General features: G+C 42.4%; 1 protein-coding gene across 1 annotated transcript in view; it reads right to left on the bottom strand.

Moving 5' to 3' along the window:
• Positions 1 to 639: 639 nt before the first annotated feature.
• ATRN (attractin) overlaps positions 640 to 13,923 on the bottom strand; it is a 187,714-nt gene continuing 174,430 nt past the window's right edge. Inside the window, exons 28-29 of the mRNA XM_061126711.1 lie at positions 10,259 to 10,373; positions 640 to 5,063 (exon numbers count right to left, since the gene is read on the bottom strand). Of these exons, the coding sequence (XP_060982694.1) occupies positions 4,939 to 5,063; positions 10,259 to 10,373 (240 nt within the window). The 3' untranslated portion in view covers positions 640 to 4,938. The remainder of the gene's footprint in view (positions 5,064 to 10,258; positions 10,374 to 13,923) is intronic.

Raw genomic sequence — 13,923 nt, forward strand, 5'->3', positions numbered from 1 at the left:
CTAAATCTATCTGCTTGAGATTTAGCAGGAGCCCGAGAGGACAGGGCTTCCCTGGTGGTTCCGTTGGTAAAGAATCTGCTTGCAATGTAGGAGACCTGGGTTTGATCCCTGTGTTGGGAAGATCCCCTGGAGGAGGGCATGGCAACCCAGTCCTGAATTCTTACCTGCAGAACCCCCACGGACAGAGAAGCCTGGTGGGCTGCAGTCCATGGGGTCGCAGAGAGTCGGACACACTGAGTGACTAAGCACACACAGGAGAAGACAAGAAGCTGAATGACCAACGGCAGCTGCTGAGGCTCCGGCGCAGGCGTGATGGTGCCCGGGCAGAGCTGCCCTGCATACCAGTCTCCGTCTCTAGCACTGGTGTGTTAAGGGCAAAGAGGACCATGATGGGGACACAGGGAAATCTGCTCACAAACTGCTCAGGATTCCTCCCACACCTCAAGGCCCAGTTTTGCACAGAGGTGTCTGAGGTGCCCACCTGCTGATTTACACCTCTGTCAGAATGCCAAATCTTCCTCTGAGGTGGTCTGAAAACTGGCAAACTTTTTAAAACACTTTTCTCCCTTTTCTTAAGGTTCTGTTGACCAAACTGTAAAAATAAGTGAAACAAAACACAAACACCCAGAACAAAACCCACATTTTTATCAGATCTACTTTTATTTCAGAAGGAAGTTTGTATTATAGTATTTACTTCTGTTTATATACAAGTTCTTCACATTTATTTTTAAAATGCACAGACCTCCCTTAGTTCTCTTGTTCCTGCTTAAATTAGCTGTTATTTTACAATACAAAAAATACCAAAAAATTGCAGTCCTAAATGTATGTATAACACCCACAATCCCCAGCAATGAAATAGTTTACAATACTTACTCCATATTTACATGAGTGCAATATATGCTAAATTATACATATTAACAAACTAAGCTTGAATCCAAACCAAAAACTCCCCAAACAAAACTGTAAATAACTATAAAACATTTCCAGAACCAGAATTAGTTCAACAAAACAGGCTTCACTAGTGTTTAGAATGTTTTGTGCACAAATTCAGTTACTGAAAGTCAATTCCATTATTGCCTTTAAAAGAGAAGGCGCCAGTTTTCCTCTCCAACAAATCATCTCCCTGCAGGTGAAGGTGTTCATGAATTTGGACAACTCAGGGAAACATCTCTTGGTGGGCTTGGCTATCTACAAACCATGACGGTGATTTTTATGGTTTGAGCCATTTGGTAAACTGAGTAAACATTTCAGGCTGAGAGCCGGTGCACGGTCCAAGGCTAGACCCTCTGCCTTCCTGGGTCCGTCCTCAGGTGGCCAATTTTCACAGAAACCACTGCAACGAAAGGTCTTCTGGGATGACAGGTTTGAGGAGCTGGATTCTGCTGTAATTCTCAAGAGCTGCTTTTCCATCTGTCACTGCCCTAGTGTTAGCTTAGGTTGTCAGATAAGTACTTAGTGAATATTTGTTGAATCATTCCCACCCCCTCTCTAAATACCCTCTACTAAATTGAAGGAGCAAGATTTGCACTGAAAGGTAAAGTGTCTTTTTCTAAAACACCACTCTGGTCTTTCCATTTGCCCCAGATTTCCTGGTGCATCTCCACTCTTGTTACCTTAGGCCTTACCCACTGATATTCCAGTATTTTCCCTATGCTGACAGTCTCTGTCCAGGGCTGCTTTTCTTCCAGGTTAGCTCGGGCAGCATATGGTTGCTCTCTCTCCACACCTCCTCCCACATTATGTAGAGGTGATCCTCAAAGGAAACAAAGACTTCTCCCCAAACAGTATGGGAAGGGGGCAGGAGGTGGGCAGGAGGCAAGGGTGAGGTTCTCCATGGGGAAACAGGAGGAGCTAATTATCAACAAAGCAGCTGCCCACTCCCACCCCCAGTTTTCAGCATAGTTAACTATGGTCCTAGGAAATGGTCATCAAAAATTTACACAAAATCATAACAAAATGCAGCCTGAAAAAACCCCCTTTTTGAAAATCTGACTAGATCTACGGTATAGTCTTTGTATCTTAAGTCTAAGAGAAACATTTCTCAGGATAAGACTGGTCTTTTCCCTGCTACCCACAGCACCAAGAGGCTGACAGGAAGATTTACAATGCACTTGCAGAGCTGATGACAGTGACAGAGACATTCCAGCTGCCAGCGAGCCTCTTCACACACTGCCCACATTTTCATACGTGTACTGACAGATGAGTTCTGCTTTAAAAGTTATCCAATTGGTCCCAGATGCATTTGAACACATGGGCACAATGGGGATGCCTTTCTCGGCTTTATCATCACTGTACGAGAGGACTTCTCTGAGCCTGGATATTCATTATATGGCACAAAAACACATTAGGTCAAACTTGGACACCGTTATGTTTAATAAAAATACATTAAGATATTTTTGTTTTATGTACACTCTGAATGTCCAAACATTCGGACACTATTGTATAGTTATGTACAAGTGCAATATCTATGTTTTCATAACTATTTTAATTTATATACAGGCTCTGAAGTTCCAGATGACTTCCTCTCAGTAACTGGCTCTAAGCTGAGTGCCTCTTTCTCCTGCCACACCCTTCTTCTGGCCCGAGCCTGAAGAAAGCTGTTTGCTACTGGCTGCAAAGGAGAAGCAGCTGGATTCAGTTGTTTCTCTACTGTTGGAGCAGAATTAAACTTCACTTGCTCCTTCCTTCCTTTTAAAAAATAAACATTATCTTTTAGAAAAAAAGAAAACCAGGTGGCTATGGGACACGGTGCTTATTATTTCAAGGCAGGGAACTACCATGGGGAGGAGGCTTCTTTGCCAAGCAAACACTAGTCCTTTGAACAAACAAGGACTTCCTTTGTGGGAGGATCCTCTCCAATGGCCTCCTGGTAATTACAGGGTGAAGGGCCAGTCCACGGCAGGCTCTCTGGGGGTACCGTGATCTGGAGCAGAGATGTAGGGAGCGTCTAAGAGGAGGGATCTTCTCTAGAACCGTCTGCTCTTTAACAATGATGTGAAAAAAGCAGCATTTTGAGAGGCAAGTCTCAAAGTAGAGGTGTTTTGTGCATCAGACAGTGTTTTATGGTTCAACATCCTTGAAAACATCTTTCCAGGCAATTCTTCATGGGAGGGGTTAGTGTTGGGGAACAGATAATACTCCCTCTCTCTAGGTACTCCATATAAAGGTGAAATGCTGCAGTTTTTGCTCTTTTGAGTATTAATTTCTCCAAATTCACAAACTTGAGCATTGTTGTCTAAAGGTCTACCCTTCCTGAACCCCTGCACACCGCCCCCCGCCCCCAACACCAGGGTAATGCTAGAGAACTCCTGGGTTTTGAAGCAGAGAGCGGTCCTGGGAAGCTGCTGCATAATGCCAGAATACAGAGCACCACGGACAGGACAACATGACATCCAGGCAGTTGCCTGGGGAGACGAGCAGGGACTGCCCTACCCCACTTTAATTTGGTCACGACTTCAATTTGGTCACTTCATTTGGCATGGTTTTCTCTCTTTGTCCGTTTTTCTCATGTGCTTTTCATCCTTATCAGGATTCACTGCCCTCCCTACAGCCACCCCTTGAATCTAGGAGGGAGCATGGGAGGCCTGAGTCCCTCCTGGGGTAAAGAGGACAGACAGCTCCAGGCTGTTCTCCAGGTTCTGCCTGACAACAGGAGACCGGCCCTCTCTTGGCACTCCACCTGCAGCCTGAGAATGAAGAATGACCCACCACCTTAAACAGGCTACAGAAACAAATTGCTGCTCTTTGATCAAGGGGTCCCAAGTGCTGTCATGCTGTTTTCGGCTCAAGGGAGACATGTAACATAAGCAAGCCCCTCCCTCTGTGGTGCCTGGGCAGGAGTGGCCAGAGGGGCTGAAGCAAACATTAGGCCAAATCTGGGGCAGGGAGGCACATGGGAACATGCCTTAGATAGTGTCCTTTTTGAAAAACAGGAGCGTTCACAGTTAGGTCCTTTCTGCTTTCCTCTCAATCCCTGCTACGTTAAATGTTTCTTGGGGTGAGAAAACTTTCCTGGCTGCAAATTAGATTTTAGAAAAGAGCAGATTGCCAATGATAGCTATTCACGTTTTATAAGAATGTAGGAATGCAATTATGTAAAAACTTATGCTTACTAACTTTCCAATTGCTAGATCTATTTAAAGTCTAGGCACTTAGTGTGTGTGTGTGTGAGATAGAGAGAGAGAGAGCGCGCAAGTGGCAGAGACAGAGAGACAGAGAGAGGTAAAGAGGAAAGAGAAGGATAGGGAAGGAGAGAGAGAGAACTTCAAATGGATTAAGACTAAATTAATCACGTTGCTACAGAAAACTACATATTATATTAGTTTACATTCCAAGTAACACTGCTGACCTTGACATTTAAAATAGCCCCCTTCTATCTTATGATTCAAAAGAGATGGACCATTATTAATTCTCAACTAGAAAAAAAGTTACTCCCTGGAAGAGAGATATTTGCCTAAATCGTGCAAGAATAAATAGCACATCTTTTAAAAAAGATAGCAGGCTTCAGATGAAAAGTTAATTCATCTGACTAGTTTTTAAAAGACCACATTCAAGAATGACTGATGATAAATGTCTACTTGTAAACACTACATCTTTGTTTTTTGCACAGTTGAGACAGTCCCAGGGACAGTTTTCCACAAGTGAACCTGAGTGTCATTCTTAGCTCTCTCACTCGCTCTACACCGGCCTCCTCCAGCAACAACTGGATCACCCCAGACCTGTAATTAATCAATTATTTCCTAGACGAAAGTAAAAGGTTAGATGCTGGAGTAGAGATGGGAGAAACTGTCAAAGAAAGCTTGTGAACATGCAGAGGAGGTGGATGATTCGAGGGTTTCCAGTCTTCTGCCCCACACCGCGTCTTCTCCCTGCCTGCTCCCTCCTGGCAGACGGCTCTGGCACGCCACTCCTTGCTCACAGGGAGTCCTGGCCCCAGCATCAAATGCAGGTCCCAGGCTGCGCAGGGGGCTGCTGTTTTCGGTTTCTCACGGCTCCTGACTTCTCTTTGTATACTACTGGCATCTGCTGAGAAATGTCCACCAGGGCGCTGGCCACTGCGAGCCCTTGGGAGAACCCAAAGAAGGAACACATGTTAAGGAACAACTTGCTTTTATTTAGAAAATAATTGAAAAAAATTTCTTTTTACGTTCCCCTGGTGCAATAAATAAATAAAAGTATATACATGGGAAAAACCTTACTTTTAACCTGTATCTCCCTCCATATTCCCCCCTTCCATCAGAGTAATTGCTTTCATTAGTTTGTATATATTCTTTCAGGGTTTATTTGTACAAATACATATTTTCCTCCTCTTCCCCTTTTTACATAAAAGGAGTACCTTACTTTTCAGCAGATCAGCCAAGCAAAGTGCTCTGCCTAGTGGTGGAGCATTTAAGTAAGATTGCAGACATGCTTTAAGCACTAAGTTTCACCTGTCTTTTTCTCTAAAAAAAAGCTGCACTATATATGATGAAATTCAGATTCATTCCACACTGCCCAGCTAGCACTATTATTATTTTGATATCTATACCACAATAATAGTTAGGATAGACTCTGGGGCCAGACTTTGGAATAAGCAAGGTTTTTAACCTCCCAGTGCCTCAGTTTCCTCATTTGTAAATGGGGAACAGCACAGGGCTTGTGTGAGGAGTCAGTGAGCGAACTGATGGGAAGTTTCAGAATGGTACCTGGCTTTCCACCTCCATTATCACCTTTGCTTTGTGGACTGGTGAGTCCATCTCCCTTCTGTATTGGTAGTTGATTTAACTTGATGTTCACTAGGGAAGGCACAATCCTGGGGAAGTTGGATTCCTATGTTTGTGAAAAGGCCAGACAGGCTCATAGCCCTGTTGAGGCCTCCAGGAGCCATGCTAGAGGAGTTTCTTACTCCACCTGCTGAGTAGCTTTTAAGTGCCAGGTTTAGTACCTGGCATGCAGTGGGGAATCCACACCAGTGACCACTGTTACAGCAAAGACACAGCCAGGTGCTTTGGGAGTCCAGAGAAGGGCACTGTTTAAAATGGAGGTAAACCCTAGTCACAGCCATCAGTAAAGAAAAGACATCCAGATTGGAAGGGAAGAAAACTGTCATTATCTGCACATGATAAGATACTATACACAGAAAAACCTAAAGTCTCCACCAAAAAACTATTAGAACAAATGAATTCAGTAAAGTTGTAGGATACAAGATTAGTACAAGGAAATCTATTGCTTTTCTATACACTAATAAGGAACTACCAGAAAGAGAAAGCAAGAAAATAATCTCATTTAAAATTACATCAAACAGAATAAAATACCTAAGAATAAACTTAACTAAAGACTTTTAATCTTATAACTATAAAACATTTACAAAGGAATCTAAAAATAATACAAAGAAATGGAAAGACATCCCATGTTCTTGAACTAGAAGAATACTATTAAAATGTCCATACCATCTAAAGCAATCTACAGCGTTAAGGCAGCCCCTATCAAAATAACCATGACATTTCCCACAGAACTAAAACAAATAATCCTAAAATTTATATGGAACCACAAAAGACCCTGAATTGCCAACACAATCTCATAAAAAAGAAAAAAGAATGAAGCTTGAGATATCATGCTCCCTGACTTCAGACTACACTAAAAAGCTAGAGTAATCAAAACAGCATGGTTTCCCAAGAAAAACAGACACATAGATCAGTGGAACAGAATAGAGAGCCACGAGAGAATAGAGAATAGAGAATAAATTCATGCACTTATGGTCAATAAATCCATGACAAAGGAGGCAAGAATATACAATGGAGAAGAATCTGTTCTATAAGTGGTTCTGGGAAAACTAGACAGCTACACGTAAAAGGATGATATTAGAACATCTCCTCACACCACATACACAAAGACTAGAGTGTAAAACCTGAAACCATAAAGACCCCAGACGAGAACATAGGTAGAATACTCGTTATATAAATTGTAGCACTATTTCTTTGGCTCTGTCAATAAAGCAAAAGAAATAAAAGCAAACATAAATAAATGTGACTAAAAGTTTTTTTTTTTTTTTTAACTTTTCTTGAAGCCCTGAGAAAATGAAAAGACAACCTATGAATGGGAGAAAATATTTGGAAATGATATGACCAATAAGGGGTTAATATCTAAAATATATAAACAGCTCATAAATTCATCAAAAAAACAAACAACCGAATTAAAAAAATAGAAGACCTGAATAGACATTTTCCAAAGAAGCTAACAAGCAGCATAGAGATGGCTGACAGGCACATGAAAAGTTGTTCAATATCACTAATCGTAAGGAAAATGCAAATCAAAATCACGATGAGGTATCATCTCCCATCTGTCAGAATGGCTACCAACAGAAAGACCACAAATAACGAATGTCAGTGAAGATTTGGAGAAAAAGGAACCCTTGTGCACTGTTAGTGGGAATGTAAATTGGTGAAGCCACTGTGGAAAACAGTATGGAAATTCCTCAAAAAACTAAAAGTAGAACTACCATATGATCCAGTAATTCCATTCCTGAGTATACATCCAAAGAAAACAAAAATACTAATTCAAAAAGATACATGCACCTGAATGTTCACAGCAATGGTCACAGCATTATTCATAACAGCCAAGATATGGAAGCAACCTAAGTATCCGTAAATAGATGAATGGATATGAAGATGTGGTGTGTGTATACACACCCACCTACACATACACAAACACAATGGAATACTACTCAATTATAAAAAAGAATGACATTCTGCCATTTGCAATAATATGAAAAATCCTAGAGATTATTATACCTAGTGAAGTCAGAGAGAAAAAGAGAAATACTCCATGTTTTTACTTATATGTGGAATCTAAAATAAGAGAACAAACACACACATATATAATGAAACAGACTCACAGACACAGAGAACAAAGTGCTGGTTACCACTGGTGACAGGGAAGGCAGGAGGGGCAAGACAGGGGTATAGGATTAAGAGACACAAACTACTATGTATCAAATATAAGCAACAAGGGTATGCTGTATAGCGCCAAAATATAACCATTCTTTCTTTATTTAAAGAATGGTTTTAGCTACAGAAGAATGGCTTGGATGCCGGGGCGGGGGGTGGGGAGGGGTGGGGGGCAGGGGCTGGGGCTGTGATTTTAGAGGTCAAGGGTAGAAGAAGCTGACTACATAAGAGAGATGGCAGCTGAGACAAGACTGGAGATGTGGCAGAGTAAATGAAACAAAATGGAAGAGCGAGACTCCAGACGCAGGACTAGCAGAACTTGCCCATGAATTATACACAGATAGGTGAGCACTGCCTAGGACAACCCTTTAGTTTCTGACTTGAGCAACTCGCTAAATTCCTCAGTAAAGTGAATTCCTTTATTGAGATGGAGATCAAATGACCAAACTGGTTGGAAAGACGCAAGCTCCACTCTGAACATTTTAGGTTTGATAAGACCTTGAAGCACAAGTGGACGGGTCACGTAAGCAATCTAATAACTGAGTATGAAGCTTGGTGAAGGGAACAGAATCAGAGATATGAACCTGCGAAAGACAGAAGGGAGAGGTTACTTAACATTGGGGAATATGAATTCACACTGAAAGAGCAAAACAGCCTTGCGTTTGGCACAAGGAACCTTAAGGTGTAGAGACTGGAAAGGAGACTAGCCATTATTTTATAATAACTTTAAATGTAGTACAGTCTATTAAAAATACTGGATCACACCTGAGAGGCTAATATAATCTTGTAAATCAACTATACTTTAATAAAAATAAATAAAATGGGGAAAAAGAGAAGGGGGTGGCAGAGATGGTCCCATCCTACTGGTAGGTCTCAAGCAGTGAGCAGGTCTTCATCAGATTGGGACACATAAGGCAAAGCTTGGAGCAGGGAAGGCCACAGTGTTGCAAGTCTGTCACCCCTGCACCCCCAGCACCTTGCCCTTGGGGAGCACCAGTCAATGTCTGCTTAGCTGGGCACTGACAGAAGACGCTGCTCCAGAGCATCACGTCAACGGGCCCTTCTGCCCTTGACATGGACAAAGCCAAGTTAGGGGCTCAACTCACTGAAATTCCTAGATGAGGGCAAATCAAGCCATTCACTTATGAAATGAAGACAATAAACCCTGACCTGGCCATGTCTAATGTCCTCCCTCATGAGAACACCACAGACCCAGACCAGAGGCCTGCAGGATCATTGCAACTGAAAGCTGTCTAAAACATTTCTATTATTTGAGGCATCCCTTCAAAGTACTCCATGATTAATCAAGATACTTCCCAAACTGTATTCCACATTTCCTTTGTGTAAAAGAATGTTTATCTAAATTATGATTCATGTATTTGATGGAGCAGTGTAAAAGATGGGTAAGATATTATACAGCAAGTTATAAAAATGTTTAAGATAGTTACATGAAAAAAGAAGAATAAAAATAAGAGTTACATAATCACGGCAACTAAATTGATGATAAGGGCTGGGAAGGAAACAGAACAGTGAAAATAGGTGCTACAGTAATGCTAGAAATACCAATTTGAGAACCACTAGCTTGAACGAGCTAGCTGGAAGCCGTGGGAGTAAGATGACTGAGGAAGAGTGCATGGAGCACAAAGGGAGAAAGCCTACAGTTAAGGGACAGCAAAGAAAGAGATAGTAAACGAGCAACACAGCCGGGGCAGAGAAAGCATTGGTGGCAAAGGAAGGTTTGGCTGGAAGCATTAATACCACTGGCAGGCTAAGGAGGCTGAAGAAGTGAGGAAGGAATGGTGACCTTAGAAAGAGGGGTTAAGGAATACAGGGGCAATGGGATCATCTTTCCAAATCCTCACAACGACACGAGGCAGGCACTACAGGCATACCTCATTTTATTGTGCTCACAGATACTGTGCTGGTGTTTTTTTAAAAAAATCGAAGGTTTATGGCAACCTTGCACTGTCAGATAATAGTCAGCATTTTTTAGTAACAAAGCATTTTTAAACTAAATGAATGATGAACCGTGTCTTTTTAGACACAACGCTACTGCATCTCAACAGACTACAGTATAATATAGACATAACATATGTACACTGGGAAGTATAATATAGACATAACATATGTACACTGGGAAAAACAAAAAATCCGTGTGACTCACTTTCTTGTGATACTTGCTTTATTGCAGTTTTCTGGAACGGAACCTGCAATATCTCCTAGGTCTGCCTGAATGCAATATCACTTTTATAACCAAGTTCCCTATGAAAAAGAAGGAGTCTTCACACACCTAACACATAAACCTCATTTGTCAATAACCATCATCTACTCACCGGACTGCCCAGGAGGAGGGATTCCACCGAGGCCTCGAGGTAGCCTCACAAACACAGAGAGAACAGCAGCTTTGTTGCCAAAACACGGCTCCAGGGCGATGGGCTTGGGGACAGTCTGGTGGAAGAAAACAAAGAATTACCTAAAACGGTGTTCCCTGAGAAACACCTTCACAGCCTTTACATGTGATTTTTAAAGACACCCCTTCGTTAGTTTCTATTGTTATGAAATATCAAACAAATCACAAACTTTGGAGCTTAAAACAGCACCTATTTATTATCTCAATTTTTTAGGTCAGAGTCCAGGTGAGAGCTCTGTAGGGTTCTCTGCTTAGGGATATAGGTCCTATTTATGTCTTCTATCAGTTCTGGAAAGTGCAAGTCACTCAGTCGTGTCTGACTGTGACCCCATGAACTATACAGTTCATGGAATTCTCCAGGTCAGAATATTGGAGTTGGTAGCCTTTCCCTTCTACAGGAGATCTTCCCAACCCAGGGACTGAACCCAGGTCTCCCACACTGCAGGTGGCTTCTTTACCAGCTAAGCTGCCGGGGAAACCCAAGAATACTGGAGTGGGTAGCCTATCCCTTCTCCAGTAGATCTTCAAGACCCAGGAATTGAACCGGGGTCTCCTGCATTGCAGGCAGATTCTTTACCAACTGAGCTATCAGGGAAGCCCCACCTCAGTTCAGGAAGAATTCTGAACAACTCTATCTCACAAAGGTTCCGAGGGTCTCAGATCTTATCTTCAGAAGGCGGAACTCAGGTTATCAGCTGGGTTCCACTCCTACCAGGAGGCCCTGGGGAAGAACCAGCTTCAAGACTCATTCAATTCATTGGCAGAATCTAGGTCCTCCAGGCTCTAGGTCTGAAGTCCCCATTTCCTTGCTAGCAGTTAGACAAGGGCCACTCTTCTTTTGGAGGCCACTCATGTCCCTCTTCACAAGGTCTCTCCAGCATGAAACCAGTGATGGTGCTCAAGTACTTCTCATGGTTCCTCTTCTGCCACCAGTGAGAGAAAGTGTTCCCTATATTTTAATGTCAACTACCTTCAGACTTTTTAAAAAAACAATTTAGCTGTGGTTCTCAGGCCCTAGAGCATGCAGGTTTCAGTAATTGTGGCTCATGGGCTTAGTTGCTCCACAGCACGTGGAATCTTCCCCCATCAGGGATCAAACCCATGCTTCCTACATTGGGAGGTGGATTCTTATCCACCGGGCCATCCAGGAAGCCCACGCTCAGACTTTAATTACTTCTGCAAAATCTCTTCACAGCAGAAAATCTGAAGCAGTGTTCGACTGAATAAACATGAGAGAGGAATCTTGGTGGCCATCTTCAGAATTATGCCATCAGTTTCTTCAAACTGGCTGAAGAAACTGCAGCGCAGGGAAATGACTAGATGAATATAACAGCTGAAGTGGTGAAACCACTTATGACCCAGTGGGGAGATGATGGTGGCCTAGATCAAGGTGATAGCTAACAGTGGTGGAAGTGGTGGCACAGTAGTCAGGACAAAGCTTTGAAGATAAAATCAAAAAGACTTGCTGACAGATGGGCTGTCCAGTAAGGATGAGAGCAAGGACAAGTCCAGGATGATTTTGGCCTGAGCAACTAGAATTGAGTTGGGGAAGTTATGAGTATTGAGTTGGGGAAGTTATGCCAGAGGAGCAGGTGTGGGGAACAGTCTCTTGTTTTGAACATGTTAAGTTTGTTCAGATGCTTATTAAGACATCCAAGTGGGAATACTGAGCCAGCAACCTGATATATGAGTTGGACACCCAGAGGAGATTTCGAGTGGAGAGCTCAGGGTAAAAAGGATAAAAAGATTGCTACTGTCTGAATATTTGTGTACTCCCAAAACTCATGTTAAATTTTAACACCTAGTGTTAATATTTGGAAGTGGGGCCTTTGGGAGATGATCAGGTCATGAGGGCATAGCCTCTGTGAATGGGATTAGTGCCCTTAGAAAGAGACCCTGAGAGCTCCCTCACCCCTTCTACCATGTAAAACTACAGCTAGAGGGATTCCCTGATGGTTCAGTGGTTAGGACACTGTGTTTTCACTGATGAGGGCCCAGGTTCAATCCCAGGTCGGGAAACTAACATTCCATGCAAGCTGCATGGTATGGCAAAAAAAAAAAAATTACAGCTAGAAAGTGCCATCTGTGGATCAGAAAGCAAGCCTTCATCAGACACTCATCTGCCAGTACCTTGATCTTAAATTTCCCATACTCCAGATCCGTGAGAAATTAATTTCTATTGTTTGTAAGCTACCCAGTCTCTGATATTTTGCTGTTAACACCCTGAACAGACTAAGGCAATAACCAAAGGTGCAGATGTAAAAGATGTAAAGTGAAGTGAAGTTGCCCAGTCGTATCCGACTCTTTGCGACCCCGTGGACTGTAGCCCGCCAGGCTCCTCCGTCCATGGGATTCTCCAGGCAAGAATATTGGAGTGGGTGTGAGGAGAGGCCTAAAGACTGAGTCTGAGACAGCTGCCCACTATTAAAAGATGTTGGAAGATGAAGAGGGCTGACGAAGAATACACAGCACGAACGGCCAGAAGGTGAGTGTGTGGGGTCTTGACAAGAAATTCTAGACAGTGTTTTACTGGCTGTGCTGCAGGCTGCTGAGTGTGACACGGGGTGTTACTAAGACTTGTCTATTCTCCTCAATCCTACAAATTATCACTATTTTATCAGGACATTTTCTTAGATTTACACAGGTTTATCAGCTGATTTACTCACTACGGCTTCTTATTCCACCCTCCTGGGGTAATTTTCCTCCTTTCTAGTGCATCCTTTATATATTTCTTTCATACAGGTCTGTTGGTGGCAAGTACTCAGTTTTCCCTGCAGTCTGAAGACATCTTTATTTTATCCTTGTTCTTGAAAGGTAGGTACTAGGTACACTGTTTGAGGTTGGCAGTTCTTCTCTTTCAATACTTGTAGCTTCTGAGAAGTCAGCTGTCAATCTGTCACTTCTTTGTACTCAACTTTTTTCCCCCTAGTTATTTTTTAATGTGGTAAAATACACATTACTTTGCTAGCATGTGAGATGACTGCAATTGTGTGGTAGTTTGAACATTGTTTGGCATTGCTTTTCTTTGGGATTGGAATGAAAATTGACCTTTTTTCAGTCCTGTGGCCACTGCTGAGTTTTCCACATTTGCTGGCACATTGAGTACAGCACTTTAACAGCATCATCATTTAGGATTTGAAATAGCTCAGCTGGAATTCCATCACCTCTACTAACTTTGTTCGTAGTGATGCTTCCAAAGGCCCACTTGACTTTGCATTCCAGGATGTCTGGCTCTATGTGAGTGATCACACCATCGTGATTATCTGGGTCGTGAAGATCTTTTTTGTATAGTCCTGCTGTGTATTCTTGCCACTTCTTAGTATCATCTTCTGTTAGGTCCATACCATTTCTGTCCTTTATTGTGCCCATCTTTGCATGAAATGTTCCCTTGGTATCTCTAATTTTCTTGAAGAGATCTCTAGTCTTTCCCATTCTATTGCTTTCCTCTATTTTGCATTGATCACTGAGGAAGGCTTTCTTATCTCTCCTTGCTATTCTTTGGAACTCTGCATTAAAATGGGTATCTTTCTTTTTCTCCTTTGCCTTTAGCTTCTCTTCTTTTGTCAGCTATTTTTAAGGCCTCCTCAG

This window comes from Dama dama, chromosome 23 (genome assembly GCF_033118175.1).
Source record: "Dama dama isolate Ldn47 chromosome 23, ASM3311817v1, whole genome shotgun sequence".
Lineage (NCBI taxonomy): Eukaryota > Metazoa > Chordata > Mammalia > Artiodactyla > Cervidae > Dama > Dama dama.